We start from the raw sequence: 17,013 nt of genomic DNA, 5'->3' as shown, positions 1-17,013 counted from the left end.
CATTGTGTATTTTAACAGTTTTACCACAATTAGACAGTATGCTTAGAAGTATTTACTGGAACCGCCACCATTTTAACTGATTCTCACAAAAAAAAGCCAAAGCCAATCCTCCTAAATTGTAAACATAAAAACTATTCTCGTCATTCCAAGGCTTTAGACACCAATTCTGAGCTCTGTAAACATGAACTCTTAATATTTGAAAGCACAGTCCCGTGAAAACGCCACCAGAAGTACCCGTACTTGTAAACATTACCAGTATTTTCGTCATTTCACAGCTTTCCACTGGAAACCTCCGTGATTGAATTCGACAGTAAATGTAGTAAGAATCTATTTACGTGTACTTGAGATGTTTATTACACGTTCTTAATCATTTCTGGGAACTCTCATTGTGTATTTTAACAGTTTTACCACAATTAGACAGTTTGCTTAGAACTTTTTAGTGGAACCGCCACCATTTTAACTGATTCACACAAAAAATATGCCAAAGCCAATCCTCCTAAATTGTAAACATAAAAACTATTCTCGTGATTCAAAGGCTTTAGACACCAATTCTGAGCTCTGTAAACATGAACTCTTAATAATTGAAAGCACAGTCCCGTGAAAACGCCACCAGAAGTACCCGTACTTGTAAAAATTACCAGTATTTTCGTCATTTCACAGCTTTCCACTCGAAACCTCCGTGATTGAATTCGACAGTAAATGTAGTAAGAATCTATTTACGTGTACTTGAGATGTTTATTACACGTTCTTAATCATTTCTGGGAACTATCATTGTGTATTTTAACAGTTTTACCACAATTAGACAGTTTGCTTAGAACTGTTTACTGGAACCGCCACCATTTTAACTGATTCACACAAAAAAAAACGCCAAAGCCAATCCTCCTAAATTGTAAACACAAAAACTATTCTCGTGATTCAAAGGCTTTAGACACCAATTCTGAGCTCTGTAAACATGAACTCTTAATATTTGAAAGCACAGTCCCGTGAAAACGCCACCAGAAGTACCCGTACTTGTAAACATTACCAGTATTTTCGTCATTTCACAGCTTTCCACTGGAATCCTCCGTGTTGAATTCGACAGTAAATGTAGTAAGAATCTATTTACGTGTACTTGAGATGTTTATTACACGTTCTTAATCATTTCTGGGAACTCTCATTGTGTATTTTAACAGTTTTACCACAATTAGACAGTTTGCTTAGAACTGTTTACTGGAACCGCCACCATTTTAACTGATTCACACACAAAAAAACGCCAAAGCCAATCCTCCTAAATTGTAAACACAAAAACTATTCTCGTCATTCCAAGGCTTTAGACACCAATTCTGAGCTCTGTGAACATGAACTCTTAATATTTGAGAGCACAGTCCCGTGAAAACGCCACCAGAAGTACCCGGACTTGTAAACATTACCAGTATTTTCGTCATTTCACAGCTTTCCACTGGAAACCTCCGTGATTGAATTCGACAGTAAATGTAGTAAGAATCTATTTACGTGTACTTGAGATGTTTATTACACGTTCTTAATCATTTCTGGGAACTCTCATTGTGTATTTTAACAGTTTTACCACAATTAGACAGTTTGCTTAGAACTGTTTACTGGAGCCGCCACCATTTTAACTGATTCACACAAAAAATATGCCAAAGCCAATCCTCCTAAATTGTAAACATAAAAACTATTCTCGTGATTCAAAGGCTTTAGACACCAATTCTGAGCTCAGTAAACATGAACTCTTAATATTTGAAAGCACAGTCCCGTGAAAACGCCACCAGAAGTACCCGTACATGTAAACATTACCAGTATTTTCGTCATTTCACAGCTTTCCACTGGAAACCTCCGTGTTTAATTCGACAGTAAATGTAGCAAGAATCTATTTACGTGTACTTGAGATGTTTATTACACGTTCTTAATCATTTCTGGGAACTCTCATTGTGTATTTTAACAGTTTTACCACAATTAGACAGTATGCTTAGAAGTATTTACTGGAACCGCCACCATTTTAACTGATTCTCACAAAAAAAAGCCAAAGCCAATCCTCCTAAATTGTAAACATAAAAACTATTCTCGTCATTCCAAGGCTTTAGACACCAATTCTGAGCTCTGTAAACATGAACTCTTAATATTTGAAAGCACAGTCCCGTGAAAACGCCACCAGAAGTACCCGTACTTGTAAACATTACCAGTATTTTCGTCATTTCACAGCTTTCCACTGGAAACCTCCGTGATTGAATTCGACAGTAAATGTAGTAAGAATCTATTTACGTGTACTTGAGATGTTTATTACACGTTCTTAATCATTTCTGGGAACTCTCATTGTGTATTTTAACAGTTTTACCACAATTAGACAGTTTGCTTAGAACTTTTTAGTGGAACCGCCACCATTTTAACTGATTCACACAAAAAATATGCCAAAGCCAATCCTCCTAAATTGTAAACATAAAAACTATTCTCGTGATTCAAAGGCTTTAGACACCAATTCTGAGCTCTGTAAACATGAACTCTTAATAATTGAAAGCACAGTCCCGTGAAAACGCCACCAGAAGTACCCGTACTTGTAAACATTACCAGTATTTTCGTCATTTCACAGCTTTCCACTGGAATCCTCCGTGTTGAATTCGACAGTAAATGTAGTAAGAATCTATTTACGTGTACTTGAGATGTTTATTACACGTTCTTAATCATTTCTGGGAACTCTCATTGTGTATTTTAACAGTTTTACCACAATTAGACAGTTTGCTTAGAACTGTTTACTGGAACCGCCACCATTTTAACTGATTCACACACAAAAAAACGCCAAAGCCAATCCTCCTAAATTGTAAACACAAAAACTATTCTCGTCATTCCAAGGCTTTAGACACCAATTCTGAGCTCTGTGAACATGAACTCTTAATATTTTAGAGCACAGTCCCGTGAAAACGCCACCAGAAGTACCCGGACTTGTAAACATTACCAGTATTTTCGTCATTTCACAGCTTTCCACTGGAAACCTCCGTGATTGAATTCGACAGTAAATGTAGTAAGAATCTATTTACGTGTACTTGAGATGTTTATTACACGTTCTTAATCATTTCTGGGAACTCTCATTGTGTATTTTAACAGTTTTACCACAATTAGACAGTTTGCTTAGAACTGTTTACTGGAGCCGCCACCATTTTAACTGATTCTCACAAAAAAAAGCCAAAGCCAATCCTCCTAAATTGTAAACATAAAAACTATTCTCGTCATTCCAAGGCTTTAGACACCAATTCTGAGCTCTGTATACATGAACTCTTAATATTTGAAAGCACAGTCCCGTGAAAACGCCACCAGAAGTACCCGTACTTGTAAACATTACCAGTATTTTCGTCATTTCACAGCTTTCCACTGGAAACCTCCGTGTTTAATTCGACAGTAAATGTAGCAAGAATCTATTTACGTGTACTTGAGATGTTTATTACACGTTCTTAATCATTTCTGGGAACTCTCATTGTGTATTTTAACAGTTTTACCACAATTAGACAGTATGCTTAGAAGTATTTACTGGAACCGCCACCATTTTAACTGATTCTCACAAAAAAAAGCCAAAGCCAATCCTCCTAAATTGTAAACATAAAAACTATTCTCGTCATTCCAAGGCTTTAGACACCAATTCTGAGCTCTGTAAACATGAACTCTTAATATTTGAAAGCACAGTCCCGTGAAAACGCCACCAGAAGTACCCGTACTTGTAAACATTACCAGTATTTTCGTCATTTCACAGCTTTCCACTGGAAACCTCCGTGATTGAATTCGACAGTAAATGTAGTAAGAATCTATTTACGTGTACTTGAGATGTTTATTACACGTTCTTAATCATTTCTGGGAACTCTCATTGTGTATTTTAACAGTTTTACCACAATTAGACAGTTTGCTTAGAACTTTTTAGTGGAACCGCCACCATTTTAACTGATTCACACAAAAAATATGCCAAAGCCAATCCTCCTAAATTGTAAACATAAAAACTATTCTCGTGATTCAAAGGCTTTAGACACCAATTCTGAGCTCTGTAAACATGAACTCTTAATAATTGAAAGCACAGTCCCGTGAAAACGCCACCAGAAGTACCCGTACTTGTAAAAATTACCAGTATTTTCGTCATTTCACAGCTTTCCACTCGAAACCTCCGTGATTGAATTCGACAGTAAATGTAGTAAGAATCTATTTACGTGTACTTGAGGTGTTTATTACACGTTCTTAATCATTTCTGGGAACTATCATTGTGTATTTTAACAGTTTTACCACAATTAGACAGTTTGCTTAGAACTGTTTACTGGAGCCGCCACCATTTTAACTGATTCACGCAAAAAAAACGCCAAAGCCAATCCTCCTAAATTGTAAACACAAAAACTATTCTCGTGATTCAAAGGCTTTAGACACCAATTCTGAGCTCTGGAAACATGAACTCTTAATATTTGAAAGCACAGTCCCGTGAAAACGCCACCAGAAGTACCCGTACATGTAAACATTACCAGTATTTTCGTCATTTCACAGCTTTCCACTGGAAACCTCCGTGTTTAATTCGACAGTAAATGTAGCAAGAATCTATTTACGTGTACTTGAGATGTTTATTACACGTTCTTAATCATTTCTGGGAACTCTCATTGTGTATTTTAACAGTTTTACCACAATTAGACAGTATGCTTAGAAGTATTTACTGGAACCGCCACCATTTTAACTGATTCACACAAAAAAAAGCCAAAGCCAATCCTCCTAAATTGTAAACATAAAAACTATTCTCGTCATTCCAAGGCTTTAGACACCAATTCTGAGCTCTGTAAACATGAACTCTTAATATTTGAAAGCACAGTCCCGTGAAAACGCCACCAGAAGTACCCGTACTTGTAAAAATTACCAGTATTTTCGTCATTTCACAGCTTTCCACTCGAAACCTCCGTGATTGAATTCGACAGTAAATGTAGTAAGAATCTATTTACGTGTACTTGAGGTGTTTATTACACGTTCTTAATCATTTCTGGGAACTATCATTGTGTATTTTAACAGTTTTACCACAATTAGACAGTTTGCTTAGAACTGTTTACTGGAGCCGCCACCATTTTAACTGATTCACGCAAAAAAAACGCCAAAGCCAATCCTCCTAAATTGTAAACACAAAAACTATTCTCGTGATTCAAAGGCTTTAGACACCAATTCTGAGCTCTGGAAACATGAACTCTTAATATTTGAAAGCACAGTCCCGTGAAAACGCCACCAGAAGTACCCGTACATGTAAACATTACCAGTATTTTCGTCATTTCACAGCTTTCCACTGGAAACCTCCGTGTTTAATTCGACAGTAAATGTAGCAAGAATCTATTTACGTGTACTTGAGATGTTTATTACACGTTCTTAATCATTTCTGGGAACTCTCATTGTGTATTTTAACAGTTTTACCACAATTAGACAGTATGCTTAGAAGTATTTACTGGAACCGCCACCATTTTAACTGATTCACACAAAAAAAAGCCAAAGCCAATCCTCCTAAATTGTAAACATAAAAACTATTCTCGTCATTCCAAGGCTTTAGACACCAATTCTGAGCTCTGTAAACATGAACTCTTAATATTTGAAAGCACAGTCCCGTGAAAACGCCACCAGAAGTACCCGTACATGTAAACATTACCAGTATTTTCGTCATTTCACAGCTTTCCACTGGAAACCTCCGTGTTTAATTCGACAGTAAATGTAGCAAGAATCTATTTACGTGTACTTGAGATGTTTATTACACGTTCTTAATCATTTCTGGGAACTCTCATTGTGTATTTTAACAGTTTTACCACAATTAGACAGTATGCTTAGAAGTATTTACTGGAACCGCCACCATTTTAACTGATTCTCACAAAAAAAAGCCAAAGCCAATCCTCCTAAATTGTAAACATAAAAACTATTCTCGTCATTCCAAGGCTTTAGACACCAATTCTGAGCTCTGTAAACATTAACTCTTAATATTTGAAAGCACAGTCCCGTGAAAACGCCACCAGAAGTACCCGTACTTGTAAACATTACCAGTATTTTCGTCATTTCACAGCTTTCCACTGGAAACCTCCGTGATTGAATTCGACAGTAAATGTAGTAAGAATCTATTTACGTTTACTTGAGATGTTTATTACACGTTCTTAATCATTTCTGGGAACTCTCATTGTGTATTTTAACAGTTTTACCACAATTAGACAGTTTGCTTAGAACTTTTTAGTGGAACCGCCACCATTTTAACTGATTCACACAAAAAATATGCCAAAGCCAATCCTCCTAAATTGTAAACATAAAAACTATTCTCGTGATTCAAAGGCTTTAGACACCAATTCTGAGCTCTGTAAACATGAACTCTTAATAATTGAAAGCACAGTCCCGTGAAAACGCCACCAGAAGTACCCGTACTTGTAAAAATTACCAGTATTTTCGTCATTTCACAGCTTTCCACTCGAAACCTCCGTGATTGAATTCGACAGTAAATGTAGTAAGAATCTATTTACGTGTACTTGAGGTGTTTATTACACGTTCTTAATCATTTCTGGGAACTATCATTGTGTATTTTAACAGTTTTACCACAATTAGACAGTTTGCTTAGAACTGTTTACTGGAACCGCCACCATTTTAACTGATTCACACAAAAAAAAACGCCAAAGCCAATCCTCCTAAATTGTAAACACAAAAACTATTCTCGTGATTCAAAGGCTTAAGACACCAATTCTGAGCTCTGTAAACATGAACTCTTAATAATTGAAAGCACAGTCCCGTGAAAACGCCACCAGAAGTACCCGTACTTGTAAACATTACCAGTATTTTCGTCATTTCACAGCTTTCCACTGGAAACCTCCGTGTTGAATTCGACAGTAAATGTAGCAAGAATCTATTTACGTGTACTTGAGATGTTTATTACACGTTCTTAATCATTTCTGGGAACTCTCATTGTGTATTTTAACAGTTTTACCACAATTAGACAGTATGCTTAGAAGTATTTACTGGAACCGCCACCATTTTAACTGATTCACACAAAAAAAAGCCAAAGCCAATCCTCCTAAATTGTAAACATAAAAACTATTCTCGTCATTCCAAGGCTTTAGACACCAATTTTGAGCTCTGTAAACATGAACTCTTAATATTTGAAAGCACAGTCCCGTGAAAACGCCACCAGAAGTACCCGTACTTGTAAACATTACCAGTATTTTCGTCATTTCACAGCTTTCCACTGGAAACCTCCGTGATTGAATTCGACAATAAATGTAGTAAGAATCTATTTACGTGTACTTGAGATGTTTATTACACGTTCTTAATCATTTCTGGGAACTCTCATTGTGTATTTTAACAGTTTTACCACAATTAGACAGTTTGCTTAGAACTTTTTAGTGGAACCGCCACCATTTTAACTGATTCACACAAAAAATATGCCAAAGCCAATCCTCCTAAATTGTAAACATAAAAACTATTCTCGTGATTCAAAGGCTTTAGACACCAATTCTGAGCTCTGTAAACATGACCTCTTAATAATTGAAAGCACAGTCCCGTGAAAACGCCACCAGAAGTACCCGTACTTGTAAAAATTACCAGTATTTTTGTCATTTCACAGCTTTCCACTGGAAACCTCCGTGTTGAATTCGACAGTAAATGTAGCAAGAATCTATTTACGTGTACTTGAGATGTTTATTACACGTTCTTAATCATTTCTGGGAACTCTCATTGTGTATTTTTACAGTTTTACCACAATTATACAGTATGCTTAGAAGTATTTACTGGAACCGCCACCATTTTAACTGATTCACACAAAAAAAAAGCCAAAGCCAATCCTCCTAAATTGTAAACATAAAAACTATTCTCGTCATTCCAAGGCTTTAGACACCAATTTTGAGCTCTGTAAACATGAACTCTTAATATTTGAAAGCACAGTCCCGTGAAAACGCCACCAGAAGTACCCGTACTTGTAAACATTACCAGTATTTTCGTCATTTCACAGCTTTCCACTGGAAACCTCCGTGATTGAATTCGACAGTAAATGTAGTAAGAATCTATTTACGTGTACTTGAGATGTTTATTACACGTTCTTAATCATTTCTGGGAACTCTCATTGTGTATTTTAACAGTTTTACCACAATTAGACAGTTTGCTTAGAACTTTTTAGTGGAACCTCCACCATTTTAACTGATTCACACAAAAAATATGCCAAAGCCAATCCTCCTAAATTGTAAACATAAAAACTATTCTCGTGATTCAAAGGCTTTAGACACCAATTCTGAGCTCTGTAAACATGACCTCTTAATAATTGAAAGCACAGTCCCGTGAAAACGCCACCAGAAGTACCCGTACTTGTAAAAATTACCAGTATTTTCGTCATTTCACAGCTTTCCACTCGAAACCTCCGTGATTGAATTCGACAGTAAATGTAGTAAGAATCTATTTACGTGTACTTGAGGTGTTTATTACACGTTCTTAATCATTTCTGGGAACTATCATTGTGTATTTTAACAGTTTTACCACAATTAGACAGTTTGCTTAGAACTGTTTACTGGAACCGCCACCATTTTAACTGATTCACACAAAAAAAAAAACGCCAAAGCCAATCCTCCTAAATTGTAAACACAAAAACTATTCTCGTGATTCAAAGGCTTAAGACACCAATTCTGAGCTCTGTAAACATGAACTCTTAATAATTGAAAGCACAGTCCCGTGAAAACGCCACCAGAAGTACCCGTACTTGTAAAGATTACCAGTATTTTCGTCATTTCACAGCTTTCCACTGGAAACCTCCGTGTTGAATTCGACAGTAAATGTAGCAAGAATCTATTTACGTGTACTTGAGATGTTTATTACACGTTCTTAATCATTTCTGGGAACTCTCATTGTGTATTTTAACAGTTTTACCACAATTAGACAGTATGCTTAGAAGTATTTACTGGAACCGCCACCATTTTAACTGATTCTCACAAAAAAAAGCCAAAGCCAATCCTCCTAAATTGTAAACATAAAAACTATTCTCGTCATTCCAAGGCTTTAGACACCAATTCTGAGCTCTGTAAACATGAACTCTTAATATTTGAAAGCACAGTCCCGTGAAAACGCCACCAGAAGTACCCGTACTTGTAAACATTACCAGTATTTTCGTCATTTCACAGCTTTCCACTGGAAACCTCCGTGATTGAATTCGACAGTAAATGTAGTAAGAATCTATTTACGTGTACTTGAGATGTTTATTACACGTTCTTAATCATTTCTGGGAACTCTCATTGTGTATTTTAACAGTTTTACCACAATTAGACAGTTTGCTTAGAACTTTTTAGTGGAACCGCCACCATTTTAACTGATTCACACAAAAAATATGCCAAAGCCAATCCTCCTAAATTGTAAACATAAAAACTATTCTCGTGATTCAAAGGCTTTAGACACCAATTCTGAGCTCTGTAAACATGAACTCTTAATAATTGAAAGCACAGTCCCGTGAAAACGCCACCAGAAGTACCCGTACTTGTAAAAATTACCAGTATTTTCGTCATTTCACAGCTTTCCACTCGAAACCTCCGTGATTGAATTCGACAGTAAATGTAGTAAGAATCTATTTACGTGTACTTGAGGTGTTTATTACACGTTCTTAATCATTTCTGGGAACTATCATTGTGTATTTTAACAGTTTTACCACAATTAGACAGTTTGCTTAGAACTGTTTACTGGAACCGCCACCATTTTAACTGATTCACACAAAAAAAAACGCCAAAGCCAATCCTCCTAAATTGTAAACACAAAAACTATTCTCGTGATTCAAAGGCTTAAGACACCAATTCTGAGCTCTGTAAACATGAACTCTTAATATTTGAAAGCACAGTCCCGTGAAAACGCCACCAGAAGTACCCGTACTTGTAAACATTACCAGTATTTTCGTCATTTCACAGCTTTCCACTGGAAACCTCCGTGTTGAATTCGACAGTAAATGTAGTAAGAATCTATTTACGTGTACTTGAGATGTTTATTACACGTTCTTAATCATTTCTGGGAACTCTCATTGTGTATTTTAACAGTTTTACCACAATTAGACAGTTTGCTTAGAACTGTTTACTGGAGCCGCCACCATTTTAACTGATTCACACAAAAAAAACGCCAAAGCCAATCCTCCTAAATTGTAAACACAAAAACTATTCTCGTGATTCAAAGGCTTTAGACACCAATTCTGAGCTCTGTAAACATGAACTCTTAATATTTGAAAGCACAGTCCCGTGAAAACGCCACCAGAAGTACCCGTACATGTAAACATTACCAGTATTTTCGTCATTTCACAGCTTTCCACTGGAAACCTCCGTGTTTAATTCGACAGTAAATGTAGCAAGAATCTATTTACGTGTACTTGAGATGTTTATTACACGTTCTTAATCATTTCTGGGAACTCTCATTGTGTATTTTAACAGTTTTACCACAATTAGACAGTATGCTTAGAAGTATTTACTGGAACCGCCACCATTTTAACTGATTCACACAAAAAAAAGCCAAAGCCAATCCTCCTAAATTGTAAACATAAAAACTATTCTCGTCATTCCAAGGCTTTAGACACCAATTCTGAGCTCTGTAAACATGAACTCTTAATATTTGAAAGCACAGTCCCGTGATGTTGGGGACCGTCATGCTGCTGGCAAAGTCTAAGCTGACCAGAGGACATGGCAAAGCCCTGGACTCTACCCTATGTCAATCCTGGAAGGTTTTAAGGTCAAAGCTCAGGAAAGGTTTAAGGCTTTATTAGAGTTTGCAGCAAAGTGGAACTAGACAAGGCTTGACCGAGGCATGACCTCTGTGGCTAAAAGTGTAGTTAAGCTAGCATAACCTGATTGTCATAGTAACTGTAACCTGATTGCCATAGTAACTGTCAAACATAGATAAATCTAGACAAAGCTTGCCCAGTCTTGCCCAGCCTGTAACAATCTATTACTTCCCTATGAACAGGCCAGGCCCTAACAGTGATCTATGAAGCATGACCAGCTACAGCTTTAGCTATAAAACAGTGTGTGTAAAAAATAAAGTTGCTGGTGCCTTGTGCCAGTCCTCCCAACCCCGTCTCATGGTCTCTTGTATTTAGTCCCACGCCACCTCTACCCGTCGGACCCTCTCCAAGGTGCGGGTCACCGCAGATTGGCGCCCGAACAGGGACCTGAAGGTGGGCTTCGTGAGGACCCCAGAGTTGCCGGCGAAGTCAGAAGTCTCAGTGTTAAAGTGAGTTATCCTGGGGAAATTTAATTCTTATTAATTGGGAGTAAAAATGGGGCAATCTGAGTCCAGAGAAAGGCTGCTTTATGCTCAGATGTTAAAGTCAATGTTAGTTAGTAGAGGAGTGAAAGTCTCAGCTGCTCAAGTAGAGAGGTTTTTAAAGTTTGTTCATGAGCAGTGTCCCTGGTTCCCTGAGGAGGGTACTGTCAGCCCAGAGACCTGGGAGCGAGTAGGGCAACGGCTTAAGGACTTTCATGCTGGAAATCCGACCCATACTCCGTTGGATGCATTTTCCATCTGGGGTTTGGTAAGGGACAGCTTGGGGTCTGTGCCAGAGTCCATATGTCGTTCTCGGTCTCTGGATTCGCTGACGGGGCCTTCTCACAGGAGACCTCAGCGGCCCAGGGAAGATAATGAGCAGTTCCCCACTCCTAAGGAAGATCATTTGTATGACTTCCCGGAGAGGGGTGATGAGGAAGAGACCTTCATAACAAAAGATAGTATTGAGCAGGTGAGAACAGTATTGGATGAGATTCAGAAAAAACTACGAAAGAGTAAAAGGAAGCATGAGCATGAAGGAGAGGGGCCAGCAGCTCCTCCTCAGCCTCCCCCACCCCCTCTTTTAGGGACAGCTCCGTCAGCTACTCGCTCTCCATTAGAAGAGGCTCTGTTCAGGGCCCGGGAGAGAGGAGATGAGGACATAGAGGGCATTAACTTAGCCTTCCCTGTCCAGGAGGTGCCTGATCCTAACAATCCAGGTCAAACAGTTCGTGAACATATTCCATTCCCCCTAAAAACTTTAAAAGACCTAAAAGTGGCATGTGCTCAGTATGGAGCTACGGCTCCTTTTACTGTTAGCATATTAGAAAGTTTAGTTGACCAAGCCACTACTCCTAATGACTGGAGAACTTTAACCAGAGCTTGTCTCTCTGGGGGAGATTATTTACTATGGAAATCAGAATTTCAAGAACATGCTCGAGAACAGGCTCGTAGGAACCATCTATCGGGCCAGAATCCTCAGCAGAATTGGGGTTTAGAAATGTTACTGGGAGAAGGTAATTTTGCTGGAACTGATGTGCAGATACGCTACCCAGCTGAGGTTTATATTCAAATAAATTCTTGTGTTTTAAAGGCATGGAAAAAACTCCCTTCGGGGAGAAGGACAGAGGAACTCTCTAAGATTGTGCAGGGACCTGATGAGAGATATCAAGATTTTGTTTCTAGATTATTGCAAGCAGTGGGCAGAGTTGTTGCTGATGGAGAAGCAGGAACTCTACTAGTTAAGCAGCTTGCTTTTGAAAATGCTAATACAGCCTGTCAGACTATTCTTAGGCCTTATTACAGAAAAGGAACCCTTGAGGACTATATACGCCTTTGCGCTGATGTTGGTTCTTCTTATTTGCAAGGAGTTGCACTTGCGGCTGCTCTCAAGGAAACAACTATAGAGGGCATCGTCAGGCAAACTAGTAGCCAAGGGATGACTTGTTTTGGCTGTGGACAGAAGGGACATATGAAAAAGGAGTGTCGGAAAAAGGGGCAGAGTAATAATAATGGAAACAACAAAAAATCCCCAGGGCTTTGCCCAAAGTGCAAGAGGGGAAAACATTGGGCTAATGATTGTAGATCGAAAACTGATAAGGATGGAAATCCGTTGCAGGGAAACTTCAAAAGGGGCCAAGCCCCGGCCCGGCAGACAATAGGGGCAGTTTCCATGCTGCAGCAAGGCCGACAGCCATTGACCGATCAGGAGATTATGCAGATGAATCAAAGGTCCGGGTCAAAGACCTACGACGGGCCACTGAGGGAAGCGCAGGATTGGATTTAAGCTCTACTAAATTTGTAGTTCTCACCCCTGAACTCGCCCCGCAGGCTATTCCTACTGGTGTATTTGGCCCTCTACCAGAAGGGACTGTGGGAATTTTATTAGGGCGCAGTTCTTTAACCATGAAAGGTCTCCAAGTACTGCCAGGAGTGATAGACAATGATTTTCAGGGAGAAATTAAAGTGATGTGTTCTGCGCCAAAAAATATTATTACTATTCAGCCCAAAGATAGAATAGCTCAATTAGTCTTGCTGCCCTTGGTAAAAGTAGGTAGAGCATTACAACCAAAGAGAGGAACTGGAAGTTTCGGTTCTTCCGATGCTGCTTTCTGGGTACAGTCTATTTCTCATGATCGTCCCTTGAAAACCTTGACTCTGAATGGAAAAGCTTTTCGAGGCATTCTAGACACAGGAGCAGATGTCTCAGTACTCAGCCTGGATTATTGGCCTAAGAATTGGCCAGTCACTGTAGCAGTCACAGAATTACAGGGTATAGGGCAAACAAATAGTCCTTTGAGAAGTACCTTGCCACTTAAATGGAGAGATGATGAAGGGCATTCAGGAGAGATTCAACCATATGTTCTTCCAAAGATTCCTGCGAATCTTTGGGGTCGAGACATCCTGCAACAGATGGGGATGATGATGTTCACCCAAGATCAATTGCCTTTTTTGTAGGGGCTTCTCTCTTTCCTGCATCCAAGACAGCAGATCCAATAGAATGGTTAAATAACAATCCTGTCTGGATAGAGCAGTGGCCCCTTACCAAAGAAAAGATACAGGCTGCAAATGAGTTGGTGCAGGAACAACTCCAATTAGGTCATATTGAGCCTTCTAACAGCCCTTGGAATAGTCCAATTTTTGTTATAAAAAAGAAGTCAGGAAAATGGAGGTTATTACAAGATTTGAGAGGGGTCAATAAGACCATGCAGGTGATGGGTCCTTTACAGCCTGGATTGCCGTCACCTGTGGCAATTCCTCGTGATTATTGCTTATTAATTATTGATCTCAAAGACTGCTTTTATACTATTCCACTGGCTCCACAAGACTGTCAACGTTTTGCTTTCTCTGTTCCATCTATTAATTTGACAGAGCCTATGAAGAGATACCATTGGAAAGTCTTGCCACAAGGCATGGCTAATAGTCCTACTTTATGTCAAAAATTTGTAGCAGAAGGATTAGCTAAGACCAGAGAAAACTTCCCAGAAGCTTATATAATACATTACATGGATGACATTTTGTTTGCAGCCTCTAGTCCTGAGTTATTAGCTAAAGTATTCAAACATGCTCAGCAAGGGCTTGAAAATCAAGGCCTTAAAATAGCAGAAGAAAAGATTCAGTCTAAATCACCCTACCAATATCTAGGACAAATAATAGATGGCCAGAAAATCAGAAGACAAAAAACTTCAATTAGGACAGAGCATTTACAGACTTTAAATGATTGGCAAAAACTACTAGGAGATATTAACTGGATTCGACCTTCTTTAAGATTAACAACAGGAGAAATTAAACCCCTCTTTGAGATTTTAAAAGGGGATCCAGATCCAACTTCTCCTCGGGAATTAACTCCTGAGGCAAAGGCTGTTCTGCAACGAGTAGAGGACATAATTGCCACTCAATTTCTTGACAGGATAGATTATAACAAGACTTGGAGTTATTCTCTCTACTCCCTTCTTACCAACAGGCCTTTTTTGGCAGGATGGCCCCCTTGAATGGCTCCATTTGCCTTCCACACGCAAGCGGGTAATTACTACCTATTATGAGGCTGTTGCCACCCTGATACGTATGGGCAGGCAAAGGTCCAAGCAGCTCTTTGGAGTAGAGCCAGCACTTATAGTGCTGCCCTACAAGGCAGACCAGATTGCGTGGCTTTACCAAACATCAGAAGAATGGGGACTTTCCTTAGCAGAATTTTCGGGGCAATTAGGACATCATTATCCTGCTTCTAAGTTATTAGATTTTTGGACTAAGAATCCAATTGTTTTTGAATCCATAGTCAAATCTTCCCCCATAAAAGGGGTTCCCACAGTCTTTACAGATGGATCCAGTAATGGAAAAGCTGTTTATGTTTTAAATAACCAACCTGTTGTCTTTCAGACCAATTTTAGATCGGCTCAACGAACCGAACTCGCAGCAGTCAATGCAGCTTTCCTTGCTTTACCTGACACTGGCTTTAATCTGTTTACTGACAGTCGCTACGTAGCTACAGTAGTGCCTCGCTTGGAAACAGCTGTCCTTCATGCAGGAGATCATTCAGAAGTCATAGAACTTTTATTATCTATTCAGGACTTAATTAGAAAAAGAAGATATCCTTGTTTTATAGGTCACATTAGAGCTCATTCTGGCCTTCCTGGTCCATTAGCTGAAGGTAATAATAAGGCTGATGAAGCTATCAGACAGGTATTAGGAGCTTTTGAGGAAGCACAAGCTTCCCACAAATATTTCCACCAAAATAGTCTAGCATTAAGAAAACAATTTGGTCTTAAGAGAGAGCAAGCCAGACAGATAGTCAAACAGTGTACCACCTGTGGGGACATTAACCATGTCCCACGGTCTGAAGGGGTCAACCCGCGAGGGTTGCAACCTGGGCACATGTGGCAGATGGACGTCACCCATTATCAGCCATTTGGAACCTTGCGGTATATTCATGTTATTGTAGATTTATATTCAGGATTTCTTTTCGCAAGGTTACAGACGGGGGAAGCGACCAAGCATGTTGTTGCTGTCTGTCTAGCTGCTTTTGTAGTTTTAGGTGTACCCAAGATTTTAAAAACAGACAATGGACCAGCTTACACCAGTAAAGGATTTCAACAATTCTGTTTACAGTACAAGATCACCCATTTAACAGGAATTCCTTACAACCCCCAAGGTCAGGGAATAGTAGAAAGAGCACATAGGACTCTGAAAGCTCAATTTGAAAAAACAAAAAAGGGGGAGCCAGGGGGTTTCCTGTTAACTCCCCATAACATCCTGTCACACTCTCTCTTTACACTTAATTTTTTAAATTTGGACAAGCAACATAGGTCTGCAGCTGAGCGTCACTGGGGCAGTGGCAAGACTCCGCCCGGGGGCCTGGTACGGTGGAAAGACCCGGCCACCCTGCAGTGGAGGGGACCCGATCCGGTTTTGATTTGGGCCCGAGGGAGTGTTTGTGTTTTTCCTAGGGATGAATCCGCCCCACGATGGCTTCCCGCCCGGCTTGTCCGACAGGTGGACTCTGAGTCCACCAGCCTCACATCCGAGGATGGCAACACCCCCGGACGACGAGGTGAAGTCACTTGCCGGGGGACTCAGGAATCTCAGCCTGCACCGCCATCGTATGAGGCGCCGCCGCCCTACGACCCGGGGAACTCACCGTGCTGCCCTGATGACATGGGGGCAGGTGAAGAGATTGACCACGGAGGCCCTCCAGATGGTGGACGACAAGGGGCTGACGAGGACCCCTGATCATGTGTTTCTAGCCATCATTGCTCTGCTTACTGTGCAGGTATTGCCAGTAGCAGGGGAGACCTATTGGGCTTATGTCCCAGATCCCCCCTTTCTAAGACCTGTTACATGGGAGGATCCTCCTGTTCATGTCTTTCTCAATGACACGGAGATTCTTGGACCACCGGAGAATACATTTATTACTTCTCAGGTGGCTCATTCTTACACCTATCATGGACGGTCTTTAGGACCACCCCTATGCTTTTCTAAGCAACAACATACTTGGAGCTATTGCATCCGCATTGCTTTTGGTTCTCTCTTTACTGAGGGTCTTGCTCCTACTGATCTCGAGGAGGAGTATGGTCAATGGCTGGCTAAGCAGTATGTACTCGATTTAATGGGGCCAGCTGATTTTGAGGCTCATGTTTATGAGCATCCTCATCCTCCTCCTATACCTGCTTGCGCCTCTATGCGCATAGATAAGAGGCCAATTCTTAACTATCCCCAGTGGCTTCGCTGTAGGCATGAGCTTCCAGTTACTCATACTCTAGCCAGAACTACCTATACCATCTATGATTG

General features: G+C 39.8%; 1 protein-coding gene across 1 annotated transcript; it reads left to right on the top strand.

Moving 5' to 3' along the window:
- The first annotated feature begins 11,242 nt into the window (after positions 1 to 11,242).
- On the top strand, positions 11,243 to 13,015 carry LOC132225747 (endogenous retrovirus group K member 10 Gag polyprotein-like). The gene has a single exon (XM_059680726.1). It carries the CDS (start codon positions 11,243 to 11,245, stop codon positions 13,013 to 13,015), a length of 1,773 nt encoding a protein of 590 aa, XP_059536709.1.
- Positions 13,016 to 17,013: the final 3,998 nt, after the last annotated feature.

This window comes from Myotis daubentonii, unplaced genomic scaffold, assembly GCF_963259705.1.
Source record: "Myotis daubentonii unplaced genomic scaffold, mMyoDau2.1 SCAFFOLD_42, whole genome shotgun sequence".
NCBI classification, from domain to species: Eukaryota; Metazoa; Chordata; class Mammalia; order Chiroptera; family Vespertilionidae; genus Myotis; species Myotis daubentonii.
This window is presented reverse-complemented; position numbering and strand designations above follow the sequence as displayed.